The 16,793-nt window shown below is 44.7% G+C and overlaps 1 protein-coding gene across 3 annotated transcripts in view; it reads left to right on the plus strand.

Moving 5' to 3' along the window:
• The window catches only part of IGF2BP1 (insulin like growth factor 2 mRNA binding protein 1), a 54,923-nt gene that overhangs the window by 30,052 nt on the left and 8,078 nt on the right, over positions 1–16,793 (plus strand). For all 3 annotated transcript variants that reach the window (XM_044999268.1, XM_044999269.1, XM_044999270.1), the window contains 6 exons: positions 9,550–9,598; positions 10,823–10,874; positions 12,525–12,588; positions 14,535–14,816; positions 15,751–15,885; positions 16,527–16,649. In XM_044999268.1, the coding sequence (XP_044855203.1) occupies positions 9,550–9,598; positions 10,823–10,874; positions 12,525–12,588; positions 14,535–14,816; positions 15,751–15,885; positions 16,527–16,649 (705 nt within the window). The remainder of the gene's footprint in view (positions 1–9,549; positions 9,599–10,822; positions 10,875–12,524; positions 12,589–14,534; positions 14,817–15,750; positions 15,886–16,526; positions 16,650–16,793) is intronic.

Here is a 16,793-nt window from a genome sequence, read left to right on the forward strand (position 1 = left end):
CCAACATCCAAGCAAGGGATTTGATTTCATATCGCACTTTCCCCCCAAAAGAAAATAGCAAATCAGTCTGAAGTTTCTCTAACCCAATCCATTGGCTTCTGTGGCATTTTCCATGTCAGAACTTTCCTGTCTTCTGAATTGGTTAGTGCTTTTTAAGCCTTTTATGGCTCATTTTGACTTGAACGTCCAAAAGAAAAAAAGCATGGGTTTTTAAAAGATTTCCTCCCTCTTGGGTCGCATGGAGTTGATTTTTTTTTTCCAGTTCAGCTGAGAGATCTCAGTAAACAGTTTTCCAGCCATTTGGTTTCACTGAGCTGGAAGGAAGACGTAGGGTTGGATATGGGGCATTTTCAGATTAGTAATATGGATCATTCCAAGCTCAGATATTTTTCCTTTTGGGGTAGAACAACCCATGGGGGATCTTTTAATATCATTGGTGATTTAGATTATTTCAGCCAGCGCCTTAGCTGGTGTAAATCGGTGTAGCTCCACCGACTTAAACTAGCCGAGGATCTGGCCCATTAAAAGTATATATTTTGTTTGTACCAACACAGCTCCATGTCAGATTTCATATAGGGGGTGAAATCCTGGCCCCATGAAGTCAGTGGCAGTTTTGCTATTGACTTTGACGGAGCGAGGATTTCACCTTTTGTTCATGGTGAAACCTACGACAGATTTGTGATGTTGCAGCACCAAGGTTTTCAAACTGGGGATCGTGACCCCTCAGGGGGGTCATGAGGTGCTTACATGGGGGGTCGTGAGCTGTCAGCCTCCACCCCCCACACCTTGTTTCACCTCCAGCATTCAATATAAAAAAAGTGTTTTTCATTTCTAAGAGGGGGTCGCATTCAAAGGCTTGCTGTGTGCAAGAGGGTGGATAAAAATCAATGATTTTTTTGATAAAATGCTTTTTGAGGAAAAAACCTATCTAAAGGTAGTTTTAATTAAGATACATTATAGCTCAAAGATATCTCATCATGGAATAGGGATTAGAAATTCTAATCCTATAGTATGAGACAATATATTCATGTAATGTTTAAGAAAAGTTTTTTAAATGAGTTCCAATAGTTCATGGATTAGGGATCCAATTTTATGGGGTTCCAGGGGCTTCTGTATAGATTATTTAGGTTACTCTTTCTATCTACCCAATGGGACTCAGTGCTCAGTCTAGAAGATACCATCAGAGATGCTTAGTTTTGCAGTTCTCAAACTGTGGATTTGTGTCTCCAGAGGTAACATGCTTGTTAACAGCAAAAAATTTTTTAAAATAAATAAATAATATATAGAGGTGAGAAATAACAGACCTCAACTCTATTGTGCCTCTGCAAATTTGTGTACACAGAGACAATCCCTTACCTCTATCTACAAGTGCAAAGTTTCAAAAAGTTCAATGAATAGAAGATTGTTAGGGCGGAATAGATCTGGAGAAGGAGAAGACGTCTGGAGATAAATGTGAGAAGCGAGGGATGTATGCTTGTTTTGTTAAAATATTATATGTTTGCTGTTGAAGAAAAAAATCCAGAATATTTAACGTTGTTTTAGTTAAATAAAACAAATTAAATGTCTGTCTGGTGATTTTCTCCTAATTCAGCATGGCAAGAAAATCCTCCAAATATTAATGATTAACCTGTTGAATTGGAGAGAGTTCACCTCCCAATGACTTCATAAATATCTGCTTCAATTACCTTTGGTAAATGAAATAACCAAACAATCGTTCATTTTCTGATATAGCTGTAAAACTCATCTGAAAAGTTTTCAAAATAAATCACTGTTTAAAAATGTATCGTGTGTACCTTCTAAAAATGAAACCTACATCTATCTCTGAATTGTGATGAATATGTATTAAGGTAATAACAACCAACAAAAATGCACTTTTATGTAGAAAATCATGATTAAATCAAGTCTTCCTGACTAGTGATTTAAATCATGATTGAAATCAAATCCACCCTGTCATCAATACAAACTGTTGTAGCAGAATATGGTGGTAGCCTTGTAGGGGAAAAAATATTGGAAATTGATTTGGCCTCTTTATTTGGGAACATTTCTTCTTCTCACTTAGAAATTAACTAAACCACGTTCTGAATGTTTATTAATTTACTGATTTATCATGTTATTAGAGCAAATAATCAATAATGCCTAATAATAAGCATCCCCTCTTTCTGGTTGTGTAATCTCATATTCTTGATTCTTCTTATTTGACAATTTTGTGACTCTCTTTAATTCTGGGGCAATTGTGAACAGATCTGAGCTGTCTTGATTGGCTGCAGTGGGTTAGAGGAGTCATGTGTCATTGGTTCTGCTCCCTGATTGGATGAGCACACAAGCACTGCTCATTGCAAATTGGTTCTCATGAATCATGGGTCTGAAAATTCTTGAATGATCATGAAAAGCAAAGGCCAAAAGGAGAGGAACATTGTTGAAGCAAATGCAGTTAAAATTTTGAAAGAATTTTAGTGGACATTTTTTGCACTATTTAACCCAGTTCTATGTGCAGTAAAGGAAGTAAATATTTATCCATGTAATATGCCAGCTAAGTGTATTGTGTCAATAGAGGATAATAGCCTACTACTGCTACTAGCTTAAGTAAATTAACTCATGTGAAATCATGTCCGTAGAAGCCCATTTGTCTGAGCTGATAGTTCAAGGCTTTATCCCTGCTCATGACCTTCAGCTAAGGGCTGATACAGGAATGCCTTAAAATAAGTTTAATTGATATGCCAACTCTTTGCTAGCAAAGTAAGACGTCTGAGAGGCAAAAGCAAAGGAATTTGGAGGCAGAACCGCCCTAGCAATTGCTTCTCAGTCCCGCTGGGTTTGGATTCAGTGGGGTTACCCGTTGTTATATAGTTGTTAGGGTCCAGATTCTCCATCGCCAGGCACTTGGTATAGTCACTTACAGCAGGGTCACTCAAACCCTTAGTCTTTCTGTAGGCTGTGTCTACAATAACAGCTTCCTAAATAGAAGACGCATGCTCCAGTGGTTAGGCTGCGAGCTTGTGATTAGGGAAACCTAGGTTCAATTCCCTCCTTGGTTATCTACGCCCAGTGTGACCTTGGGCAAATTGCTTAATCATTCTGTGCCTTAATGTCCCCTCAGAAATGGGATAATAGCACTGCCTTGCCTCACAGGAGTGTGGTGTTAGGCTACTACATTGTAGATTGCGAGGTGCTCAGATACTGCAGCCATAGACGCGCCTTAGCTATCTAATGCAGCTGCTGTGCCCTGGTGAACGGTGCTGCACGAAAGCAGGGTAAGGTCCCCATGTCCCTAAAGTGGATCTTTTGTTACACTGCTGCAGGTTTCCTTAACGCAGAACACGCCATCGGCTATGATAAGATAGATTTGTACAAATGCCCCCCTGAATAGTTCTGTGCCAGTGCAGGCAATGGATATTTTTCTAGCGGTGTGGATCATAGGCCAGCGTCGGGGAGGTTTAGTAAAGCTAATGCTTGAAAACCGCTTGGAAGCTGCCGGTGTCTTAGAACACGCTGGCCGACTTGCTGGCTGGCTGATGCACTGGTGTAAACTGTTCCCAGGATGGCACTACTTTCTAGGTCATTTCTGGATGCAGTTCAGTAAGTGGACTGATTGCTCTTGAGCACTTGAGTCATGTAGGGGGTCAGCTACCTGGGAAATCAATCCTCTCTCCTTATACTGCCAAGACAGTTGATTCGCAGTGATGTGCAAGCTAACCGTTTCCTAGATCTGGACGTTTGGATGCTAAGAGCTAGGGGGTTCTTAGTCTTGGGGAATTCTGAGCTTTGAAAGTCATGCTGCTTGGGTCCGAGTTTTTGACCTTTTGGGCATGGTATAAAACTCACCCAAGCATAGAGCTTATTGGAGTGGTGGTGCTGCATGTTACTATATGAGCAGAACAGACAACTCATAATGAAATAATTTGATGGCTCTCCATTTTGCCTTCCTTTTGGGGCAGAGTGGATTGATTGAAATCAAAAGTGATTGAAATTGGCAAGCAGGAAATCTTGATTTAAATATCCAATTTTAATCTTCTTTGGCATTTGTACTTTTTAGTTATTTTCCTAAAGAAAGGCTGATTCTCATTGGTTGGTATCCATTAAAAACATGTTGATTTGCAACTAAACATTGCCTTTGCACTAAATAGTGTGCTTCTTTTTGCTAGCTAGGAAGATGCACAAAATATATACACATTTATTTAAGCAATTATATAGCTTCACATACATTTATTCTTAATTTAATTTTTACATTTTATGTTAGAAAAAGGGTGAATATTACATTTCTTTACTAGATGATTCCTTTTTTTTCCTTCTTGAATTGTGTCAAGCTGTATTTGGATGGAAATTGGAATTGAATTAAAAATATATAACAGCATTTTAAAATAGATTATTTAACTAACAAAAACAATCTTTAATGTGCTGATACATAAGAGTATATTTGTCAAAACGTGATTTGTATTTAAAACTAATTGCTATATGAAACAAAGAGGATCTGTATTTAGTGAATTGAACGGATTGTTCTGGTCATCCTGTCCTTCAAGATTTTAGAACTAGTAGATCTCATCCTCTCGCACCTCATTTTTATTCATAGATTGGAAAAGAAAAACAAGTTTTCCTGCTTTTTCAACTTCCAGTCAATTTCTCAACTTTGAACGAACTAGTCATTGAGCTGGAGAAGTTGAATAAATCAAAATGTAAAAAATATTCTCTCTGCACCTGCGGAAGAAGCTATTGCTGTCAAAAACTGGTTTAGCACTTCAACAAACTCTCTGGTTCCAGGTGCTTAACGAATGATTTCTACCAGTTCAGTGGGTTTGGCTTTCTTTAAAACATCAGCAGTAAACATGCACTACTTGAATATTATTATTATTTAATTTAAATGATTTTAATAAATTATAGTAAATTTAGACTTTAATATAGGTTGTCATAATTTCACACTGGATTTTAAATAGGTTTATTTTTAAAAAGGAAAAATATATTTAATGAAAAATTCAGATTAAAAATGAAGCCCAAGAGGTTTTTATTTATCCTGATATGGGGGATTGTCTGCAAAACTCCACCGCAATTTTTTTTGGAATTTATTAATAATTCAGAATGAGCCAACCAGATTTAACCAATTCCCTTTACTTTCTCTTGTTCGCTGAGCTCTGGTGGTTGAAGAGCTCTCAAACACCATGGTGGACACGTCGATAGATACAGTTACGATCACAAGTCACACAGTAGGGTTTCTATTCCCTGGATATATGAACATAACCTATATCATGCTTTCAGCACATTTGCGTGTGCAAACCTAATATTTGCTCTCTGGGAGCATTTTGACTAGTATTTGGTTGGGTAATTTCAAATCAATGGCCAGGCCCCCAGGGCCGGTACACATGGCAGCTTTTTATTGTTCTACATCGAAAGAAAATAAAATCAAAAAGCTAAATGCATCCTTAACTACTCCTGGTGTGCGTCCTGCCTAAGGCATTCAGCACTGCATTTAGCTACATGCTATTCAGCAAAGCACCTGGGACGTGATCGAAAGTCCATCGACATCAGTGGAAACGCGGCCGCTTACAGATGTGATGGACTGATATGGCCCCCACCGTGTAGTGTCAGAGCACCTCACAAGCTTTTATTCTCGTAACGCCCCGGTGAGAGGGAGAGAAGTGCTATGACCCCCATTTCACAGCTGGGGAATAGAGGCACTGAGAACAGTAAGGCTGGGGTTGAAAATCGCCAGCGCATTAGCCTGCTGCTCGCTAGCTGCCTGTGGGGACCCTGCCACTGCTTACTAGAGGTTCCCTTGCATGCTTTGATCTAACGTCCCTTTCAAATGGCAGTAGAGCAAAGCACAGTAGGAAGCTTTTAGAGCGTGGCAGCAGGGTCCCACACGGAGTGCACGGCACACTGCTTGGCATAGATTAATACCCCAGCTTGCTGAGCATTAACTGTCCATCTAGACAAGTGACTTGCCCAAGGTCATAAAGGAAATCTGTGGCAGAGCAGGGGCTTGAACCAAGTCGCCGGCTAGCGCCATAACCAATGAACCATCCTTCCTCTTGCTGGATCACTCCCTTAAAGCATGCGCTTAAATCCCATTGAAGCCTGAATTTTAGCATGAGCGTTAAGGGCTTTGCTGAATGGGGTGGACTCCCAATTTGGATCTGTGTGCTGTAGTTCAGATCGCTCACTGAGCATGGGACAACTGCATACCTTCACCTCCCCTTAGCCTGGGTATAGGGTGCTCGGCGTCACCCGGGATTTGGTCCATTGTGAGCCATCTTATGATGGTAGGTGATTTAAAGGGATTAAATCTAACCACGGGGGAGGGGAACCCCATTCCTGAGGGAAAAAACCAGGAGTACTTGTGGCACCTTAAAGACTAACAAATTTATTTTAGCATGAGCTTTCGTGAGCTGCAGCTCACGAAAGCTCATGCTAAAATAAATTTGTTAGTCTTTAAGGTGCCACAAGTACTCCTGGTTTTTTTGCGGATACAGACTAACACGGCTGCTACTCTGAAACCATTCCTGAGAATTTGACATTAGGTAACAATCTATGCATCAGTAGCTTTCCAAAGAGCCGCGTGTCTACGCGTTTCACTGCAGTACCAGTGGCCTCAGCCCTCCGCTCCCTTCTGCAACAAACGTCAGGAAGCCCATCGAGCCCCTCAGTGCTGCGCTCATCTCAGCTGTTTGTGACAGCTGTTGCGAAGGGGCCGGCGTCGGAGTGGGAGTCAGTGAGGTAAATTTGGCTTTGAAATAAAAAAGATTCTTTTCTATTTTGGGAACTCGAGGTTAGAAAGAGCCAAGATGTGACTGGAGAAGTGGCCTGTTCTCAACTCGAACGTGTGATTTAAATTTAAAAAAAATATATTTTCTCTTCTAAAGCATTAAAATTAGAGCATGGTTTATAGTCCTTTCCTCTGACCCCTGTGTAGAGATTCCCCTCAGTCTTGTATGACCTCCAGGAATTCCACCTCACTTACTTAGGGTATGTCCAGACTACCCGCCGGATCGGGTAGCGATTGATTTATCGGGGATCAATATATCAATCCCCAAACGCGCTCCCATTGACTCCAGAACCACCAGGGCAAGCAGCGGTAGCGGATTCGACGGGGGGGAGCCGCATCCGTCGATCCCGCACCGTGAGGACAGGAGGTAAGTTGAAATAAGATACGTCGACTTCAGCTGCGCTATTCCCGTAGCTGAAGTTGCATATCTTACATTGACACCCCCCCACCCCCCCAATGTAGATCAGGCCTTACAGTGCAGTTTGGCTTTTGGGATCAGCCTTAGATGGATAAAATTTTAGTTTTCTGTAGAGGTGGACTCCAGCCAGAGTACTGGGAACCTAGGTCCAGATTCCAAACAACACAAGCGTGAGGTATTTGAAGCCGTAGGTTTCGTTTTGGGCCTGTCCTTCATTTCCTTCAAGATTTTCTATAAACTATATATTGATGGATCATTTTTCTGCTAATTGTACCTTGGATCATTTAAAAAAAACAACCGAAGTGTTTAACAGAAATCCAATATTTCAGTGTGAACACTCAGAAAAGGCAGAAATGTTCAATACATATTTCTGTTTTGTCTTGTGGAAAAAGTCAGATGATGTGTTCATATTAAACGACGATGAAATACTTTCCAACTATCGCTCCGGAGGTTGATAAGCAGCAACTGCTAAAGTTAGACATTTTAAAATCAGCCGGTTCAGATCACTTGCTTTAAAGTGCTTTAAAATTGCTGGCTGAGGAGCTTTCTGGACGGTTAGTTGATTTTCAATAAGTCTTGGAACCCTGGGGAAGTTCTAGAGGACTGGGAGAAAGCTCATCTCGTGCCACTAGTTAAAAACGGTAAAGGGATGACCTGGTAATTTCAGCCCTCTCAGCCTGGCAGTGATTCTAGACAAAATAATGGAATAGCTGATAACGGAGTTAATTGATAAAGAATTAAAGAAGAGTAATATAAATTAATGCCAATCCACATGGGTTTATGGAAAATAGATCTTCTCAAATCCACATAATATCTTTTTGATAAGATTACATGTTTGGTTGATAAAGTAATAGTGTTAATGTAATAAACTTCAGTAAGGCATTTTACTTGGTACTTCATGACATTTTGATTAAAAAAACAGAATGGTACACAATTAACATGGTGCACATTAAATGGATTAAAAACTCTTTGATAGGTCTCAAAATTTAATTGTAAATGGGGAACTGTCATCGAGTGGTTGTGTTTCTAGTGGGTCCTGCAGGGATCGGTTCTTGGCCCTAAGCTATTTAATATTTTTAATGACCTGGAAGAAAACAGAAAATCATTAGTGATGAAGTTTGCAGATGACACACAGATTGGGGGAGTGGTAAATAATAAGAGACAGGTCACTGAAATAGCAATCTGGATTGCTTGGTAAACTGGGTGCAAGCAAAAAATATGCATTTCAAAAAGGTCAAATGAAAAGTCACGTGTCTAGGAACAAAGAATCCAGGCCAAGCTTACAGGAGCGGGGAGATGCTATCCTGGAAGCAGTGACATGGGATCCTCGTGGATAATCCGCTGAACATGAGCCCAGTGCAACGGAGTGGCTGAATAGGGGAATGCAATCTTTGGATGTATAAACGGGAATATCGAGCAGGAGTAAAGAGGTTATATTACCTCTGTATTTGGCACCGGCATGAAGTTCTGGTGTTTTCAGTTCTGGTCTTCGCAGTTCAAGAAGAGTATTGGTAAATTGGAGAGGGTTCGGAGAAGAGCCACGAGAATGATCAAAGGAGTGGAAAACATGCCCTATTTTGAGAGACTAACGGAGCTCAATCTGTTTGTCTTATCAAAGAAAAGATTAAGGGGTGACTTGATCCCAGTCTGTAAGTACCTCTATGGAGAACAGAAATTTGATAATAGAGGGTTCTTCAATCTAGCAGACAAAGGTCTAGCAAGATCCAGTGGCTGGAAATTGAAACTGGACAAATTTAGACCAAGAATAAGACAGAAGTTTCTAGCAGTGAGGGTAATTAACCATTGGATCAGTTAACCAAGGGTTGTGGATGATTCTCCTTCACTAGACATTTTTAAATCAAGACCGTCCATTTTCCAAAAAGATCTGCTCTTGTTAAAGCAGGAATTAATTCAGGGAAAGACCCATGGCTTGTGTTATGCAGGAGGTCAGAACAGATGATCAGAGTGGTCCCTTCTGGCCTTAGAATCTATGAATCTATAATGGCAAAAGCACTTCTGTGTCCGTATAACTGAGTCTACCCCGAAGTTTTTTCTGGTACAGAAATGTCATAAAGAAATCATACCCCTCACCAACCCTGCTTTTCCTGCAAAACTTTCCAGTGTAGACATAGTCTTCATGAGTGACTTTCATCTCTCTGCCCCTCAGGTTCTCTGACTGCAAAATGGCACTACATGATATTCGTCCACCTTGCCAAGGATAATGTGAGGCTTGATTAACTGATGCTCTTAAAGTGCTTTGGGGCAAATATAAGTGTTAGCACATTACTCAGTGTACGGAAGTGAAGTATTTTGAAATGCAAAGGGCCTCATTTCAGACAACAACCGGGACTTGAAATTGATTTTCTTTTTATTTCAGGAGCCGCAAAATTCAGATAAGAAATATCCCACCCCAGTTACGATGGGAGGTGAGTGAAACAACTGAGCAACTGCAGACCTGACTTATGACGTACAAACCTTTTAAATACCGACACTTGATCTTTAGAGCCCTGCAGATCTGCGGATATCCGCTTTATACCTGTGGATTGCGGATGGATGCAAATCCAAATTTTGTATCTAGAGCACTGCAAATCTGCGGATGTCTGTGTTTGCGGATCCGATGCGGATACAAATTTTGTATCCGCGCAGGGATCTATTGATCTTGTCTTCACTAGCCTTTTGCACCTCTCGTTCATTGGTTGGAATTTAGTCTACTCTCTAGGGTGATGAACAAACATTTGTACCCTGAGACAAATGTCAGGAGTAGCCACACGAGCCTTTTAAAATGTATTAAGCTCCTCCAGTTGGTAACGAATTAACTCAAGGTACAAAAATCTCCGGAAGACGTACCCAAACTGTGCTTGGATCACCTTGACTGCTGCATCTTCCATCTCCGTGACCTCCCCGAGTTCTGTTTCTCCTGATCAAAGTGTTGGCTGCTTTTGATGCACATGAGAAGCTTCACCCTCCGCCAACACTCCCACTGTCTCCTGGTTGGTGTCAGGGTGCAGTTCCAAATTGACTTCCCTGGTCTTTAAAACCTATGGTGGACTCATCCCTTCTAGTCCTGAGCCATGGAGCTTCGAGAGCCACAAGTGATTATTGGTGCCCAGCTGGAGATGCCTTAAAGGGGCCTGGTTTTCAGAAAGTGCTGAAAAGTGCCCTCTGAAAATCTGGCCCCTTTAAAGTGTCTCAAATTGGGCAGCAAGAAATGGAGGTGCCCAAAATCATTGGCCCTGTTTGGAAATGGTGGCTTTCATACTACAAGCTGGATGAATGAATGGACACCCACCCACCCCTTTTTTGTCTTACCTAGCACCAAGAAGCCCTAACTGAGGTTGGGCAACCATTGTGCTAGGGGCTGTACAAACACTCCCTGCTTGCCATCTAGACAGACACATGGTGAGAGGGGAAACTGACACACAGAGAGGGGAAATGACTTGCCTAGGGTCATGCAGCAAGCCAGGGGTTGAGCCAGGAATAGAATCCAAGTCTTCTGACTCCCAGTCCAATGCCTTCTCCACACATGCTATAGAACTGCCAAAGCTAGGCCGTCTGATCACGAGAAACCGGGTTGGCTTGAAGATTTGTTTTTATCTTCCAGGTCTGGTCATATGCACCCCATGTAATGTAGTTTCCCTTTCCTTTTATAGGTGTTGGATGGTTTGCTAGCTCAGTATGGTACTGTAGAAAATTGTGAACAAGGTAAGAAAGTGTGTAAGTGTGTGTGTGTTCGGTTAGATTATTTCTAAAGTTAGACACTAACTTTTTCCAGAGTCAGTAGAATTCGGTTTAGAAGCCGTTGGGAAGTAAACGCTTCTTTGCTCAGTCATTTCATAGAGGGTGAAATTTAATCCTGTGCAGAGGGTCACATGTTCATAGGCCTTGGGTTGGTCCTCTGACCAGGGGCAAACTTAACTCAGTGCGTCTGACCAATGGGTTGTCATTATCTCCTCTGTACTCCTGTGTCACTCCCGGTCACTTTCCCTATGATGGCGCGCTAGGAAAGTTTTTTGGGGCTGATCCAAAATCTGGACTTGCCAGACTGGATCAGAACCAAGGGCCATCTAGTCTAGTGTCTTGTCTGAAAGTGGCCAGTGCCAGATGCTTCAGAGGAAGAGGTAAGAGCCCCCCAGTAGGCAGCCGTGGGATAATCTGCCCCCTCTATTCGGTCTCTGCCTGGTCTCTAATAGAGCGTCAGGGCTACAGCCCTGAAGCAGGAAGTTTTATATTCCCTCCTGGATGTTTGTTATAACTGTGGACATTCTTCTTCCCCACATACACGCCCAGTCGCTTTCTGAATCTTGTCATGTTCCTGGCAAATCCTGTAACAGGACATGTGGGGGAGGAAAGGGGGACTGGGTAGGGAGTAACTCACCCAGGTTACTCCTGCATTGAGTGGGTTTGACTAATGCACGTCTTCTGTAAAGACCTCCAGGCTTTGAAACCCTAACCCAGTGGTCCCCAACGCGGTGCCCGTGGGCGCAAGGCACATCTACTGGCCGGCGGACAAGCATCCACCGAAATGCCACCGAAAAGCGGCATCATCAAGAGACGTCGCTGCCGAAGTGCTGCTGATTTTTGGCGGCATTTTGGCGGCGACGTCTCTTGACGTTGCTGCTTCTCGGCAGCATTTCGGCGGATGCTTGTCCGCAAGCCACGGTCCTCGGTGGCTCGTCGTCTGGCGCCCGCCACCCGGAAAAGTTTGGGGACTACTGCCCTAACCCTTTCCCTTCTGGTTCAAATCTGGTAGTGACTAAAACTCCTTGGAGTAATGTCGGCTCTTCGATGTCCTTTGTGAAACAAGTTGGGTTGGGCATCTCTGTTCCCAGTGGTCAGGTCCCCCGCGTGTAGGATGGATGATCAAAGAACAAGAACCAGCAGAGGTGTCAAGGATTGAATGGGCCACAGATGCCGATCTCTCCTCTAGCTTTACGCCTTGGCTGGATAATGCGGGTTACACGCCCCTCTTTCCCACCCTCCCCGACCTGGGCCAGCTTGTCCCAAGTGTCAGCAGTCCATGGGGGGTTCAAATCCCTATTAGGGTGTTTGTATGATAAGCCCTCTATGGTGGGTTCAGGGATTCAACCCAAGACCACTAGAACTAAAATCGTGGGCCACTACTGCTTGAACTGAGCTGTCAGATGCCTTAGCTGGTTGGCAGTATGGCCCAGATCCTCCCAGATATTTAGGCATTGAAGTCAATGGGTCTTAGGCGACGCTCTGGTCCTAACTGGAAAAAGGCTCGGGGGGGTTCTTACATTTAAAATGTAAGTCATTTAATTTAAAAAGCAGCCATCAAACCAATTGCCCTTCTGCACCATTCCCACTAATTCATGTGTGTTTTGCTCGAAGTGAACACAGACAGCGAGACGGCCGTCGTCAACGTCACCTATTCAAACCGGGAGCAGACCAGACAGTAAGTGAAATCAACCTGCGCCTATGCCCCATGCTCTTTGAAGGGTGACGAAGGAGGGAGTTGCTTTTGTCCAAACAGAAAGCCTTCCCCATCCCAGCCCCTCCAGGATTTTGTAGAAAATGGCTTGGACAACCCCAAGCCTTCAAAAATCAAGTGTCAGCCCCTCCCCCCACCCAAAATCATGAGTTTGGATTAAAGCCTCTTTAAAACATTTGGGGTTCTTTTTCTTTGCCTCCTGGTTGCTGAGCCTTTAGGGGCACTCAGGTCAGGTGGTCAAGCATTTCTGTGCAATCACAAGGGCTCAAAACATACTTATTTGAAAGAAAGCTGAGATTCCTTATCTAATCACAGGACTCCAGGAGCTTGGGCTTTACAAATATGCCAATGATTGCGAGAGTTAGGGCCTCTGAAGGAAAGATCTATGGTATGAATGAGTTTTAAATTGCACACCCCAGTCCCCGACGAAAAACAGCCAAACGTAACTTGATTATTTTGCACAAGGATGATTCCGATTCTGAATGGCTTGTTGATGTGACGTGAATTGGGATCTTGCTGCTGCACAGATTAAATTTCCCTTTTGCGAAGGTGCCACAAAGATAGGTTCTGTCCGAAGCCCTAAAAGAGAGCGATTGATTCAGACCATTTTAAATTTAAGTTGAAACAGGAGGATTTCATAGATTTAAAGCCCAGAAGGGATCTTTAGATCAACTTGTCAGACCTCCATAGAATGTCATCCGGTTACCCCTACGGTAAAGCCTACTAACTTGTGTCTGTCTAAAGCTCATCTTCCATACATGCATCCAGTAGTGATCTGAAAACCTCAAAAGATGGAGAATCAACCTCTTCCCTGGATAGTTTGTTCCATTGGTTAATCACCCTCCCTGTTAAAAATTCTGTGCATTATTTCTGAGTTGAATTTGCCTGGCTTTAACTTCCAGGTGCTAATTCTTGTTATGCCGTTCTCCACCCTTTAGTATCTGATATCTTCTCCCCACAAAGGTCCTTATAGACTGTAATCGGGTCACTTCCTTATCTTCTTTCTGATAATCCGACCAGTCTGAGCTCAGCAAATCTCCCACTGAACGGCAGTTAACATGTATAAGGAACCAGACACATCTGGTATGGCGCCATTTATAGGGGACGTTTCACTAGGGTGAGCAGATAGCAAGTGAGAAAAATTGGGACACTTTTTTTCGGGGGTGAAGGGGTGTATAGTTGCCTATATAAGACAAACCCCTAATATCAGGAAAGTCCTGATAATATCAGGAAGTCTGGTCATCCTGCGTTTCACGGGGGTTGGAGTATCAAAGACTTTTTGGATAAACGGGGGTTCAGGTTAACTGGGTAAAGTGTGACACTTCCACATGGTCCGATGTTTGAATGAGCGTTGGATAGACGGGGTTGTAGCATGGATGGTTCTTGCTTATGCAGGTAGTGCCATCTATTGGTAGCTTTGTGAAACTGCAGCCAGCTTTTTAAAACGAGAGAAATTGATTAAAAAATAGGCCAGAATTCATCCTTGGGGCAGCTTCAGTGTGTGGCGGGTGGGGGAGATTATACCAGGAATTAATCTGGCCATTTTGTGTTTTAATTCCATAACTTGGATTGATATAGTCCTCAGGCCAGAATGATCAACTTAAAGACCTCCCCCATCCACTTACAAAGTCAAGTGATGGCCTGACTGCCGTGAGTTCTGGTGCCTTCTGTGGTGTTGGGGTCTGTGACTTTAAGGGCTGAACTTCCCAGACAGAGAGTCTGAGCAGGGGGCTATGAAGGTCATATTGTTATGCCCAGCCAGTTGGAACCGGACACTGGAATAAAGCAACGCTTTTGCAAACACCTTTTGCACTGGGTGATCTCTGAATGTCACACCTGACGTAGAAGGGAATGAATGGCCAGAAGAGCCAGAGATAACCTGGGATGTTCTTCCTCTCTCTCTACATCAGGGCGATCATGAAACTGAATGGGCACCAGCTGGAAAACCATGCACTGAAAGTCTCCTACATCCCCGACGAACAGTCCATGCAGGGGCCTGAGAACGGGCGGCGGGGCGGCTTCGGCACACGGGGGGCCCCCAGGCAGGGCTCGCCCGTCGCTGCAGGAGCGCCCGTAAAGCAGCAGCCGGTGGACATCCCACTCCGACTCCTGGTGCCCACGCAGTACGTGGGGGCCATCATCGGCAAGGAGGGGGCCACCATCCGCAACATCACCAAGCAGACGCAGTCCAAGTGAGTCCCGCCTTCTCTTGCCTGCCTCCCTGCCGTCCCCTGCCCCTAGTCTGAAAGGGCTGCTTTGCACGCTGTTGTGGGGGAGTTCAGAGCATTGGCCATGTGGGTGTAAGGGGCTGGATTTTTCATGGGGGGGGGAGAAGGACTGGTATTATTAAGTTGTAAGAATTACCCCGGAGCCTCCAATCCTCTGTTATTCCCACCCAGGCTGCATCTGTCTCCTCCATCCCTTAGCAAATGGAGACAGAGACCGAACTGCTCTTCCCCGCCGCCACCCACCTACAGATGTGAGCTGTGCTCTGTGAACCTTCCCATTTCTTTCCCCTCTCCTAGCACATCTGGTTGTAACTGGGGTCCCACCCTGCCCCCTGCAGTGTCCATTCAGAACCATAGACTTTTAAAGCCAGAAGGGATTGTTAGATCGTCTAATCAGATCTCCTGTCTAGCCCGGGCTAGAGAATTGCACCAAGTTACTCCTGCATTGAGCGGGTTTGACTAAAGCACGTCTGCCGTAAAGACCTCCAGGCTTGATCTGAAGACGTCCAGGGATGGAGAATCTACCTCTTCCCTTGGTGGTTTGTTCCACCCTCGCCGGTTAAAAATCGGTGCCTTATATCTAAGTTGAATTTTCTTGGCTTTAACTTCCAGCCGTTGGTTCCCATTACACCTTTCTCCAAGACAGCCGTGGAGCCTAAGAATTCAGAGTCTAGATTCTGATCCGTACGGCCCCAGGCACTTGCTCCAGGTCAGCCTGTTATTGAGCAAATCCTGCACTGCGCTGTTCTTGACCTGGTTCTGGGCCACCCTCAAGAGAGGGCTCGGATTTCGAGCCAGCTGATCCTCACTCGCCAACAGGGATTCAAGCCATTCAAAGGTCACGGAGCAGAATGCCCGGTGTGTGTGTTTCACTGTTGTGTGTTTTGTGCCCATGCAGAATCGACGTGCACAGGAAGGAGAACGCGGGAGCAGCGGAGAAAGCCATCAGCATCCATTCCACCCCCGAGGGCTGCTCGGCGGCCTGCAAGATGATCTTGGAGATTATGCAGAAGGAGGCAAAAGACACCAAGACGTAAGGCTTTCAGCTTCCTGGCTGTACGCAGGAGGTCTCATCCCCCCCCCACCCCCACCCCCCCGCTCCCCCTTTGTGGACTCACTGCACTGTGATGTCTTAGAAGCACCTTTGGAAGTGGGGGGTTTCCCTAGAGGATGTTGCAGGGGCCAATGGATTTAGCTCATGGGGCTTGAAACGCTTCTGAAGAGGCCCTGTCCGGGAAAGAGGGTAACAGCTCAGGGCTGGACTTATCCACAGGCACTGCGGCCACCAGGCTTTTTGGCCACCCACCCGAGATCCTGCAAAGCCCCTTCAGGCCACAGATGCTGGGGGAAAGGCGGTTCCCAGCCTGATACCCCCCACGCTTTAGATGTCAGTGTCTGTACGTTAGAAAACTAGCCCCGACGGGAAACCAAATGGGAGGTCTTGACTCTCCCGCACACGTGAGGTCCGTTCTGCACCTTGGAAGCAGAGGGGCCATCAGGGGCCTGACTGTGACTCCCTGATTCTGTGCTGGCGATGCAGCCAATGGGCTGCTCGAATATACCCAGCCGGTCCCTAAAGGATCTTCCCCCACGGGCCTCGCAAGTCCCCGCTCAGCCACACCCACTCCCCACCTCTGCCATTGCCGGGTTTTCATTCCTTTCCTCTTTCTCAAGAGCTGACGAGGTTCCCTTGAAGATCCTGGCCCATAATAACTTTGTGGGGCGGCTGATCGGCAAAGAGGGGCGGAACCTGAAGAAGGTGGAACAGGACACGGAGACGAAAATCACCATCTCGTCGTAAGTCTCTCTCACTCCCCGCCCCCGAAACGTTCCCGAGCAGAGCTTTTAGCACTCTGGTCCCTGGAGCTCCAGTTAGTTTCCCTCGGAGACGGCCTGACTGAGGCAAGGAGGGGCTAATTACCAGATCAGCCTGGTCTGAGG

Source organism: Mauremys mutica, chromosome 25 (genome assembly GCF_020497125.1).
Source record: "Mauremys mutica isolate MM-2020 ecotype Southern chromosome 25, ASM2049712v1, whole genome shotgun sequence".
Lineage (NCBI taxonomy): Eukaryota > Metazoa > Chordata > Testudines > Geoemydidae > Mauremys > Mauremys mutica.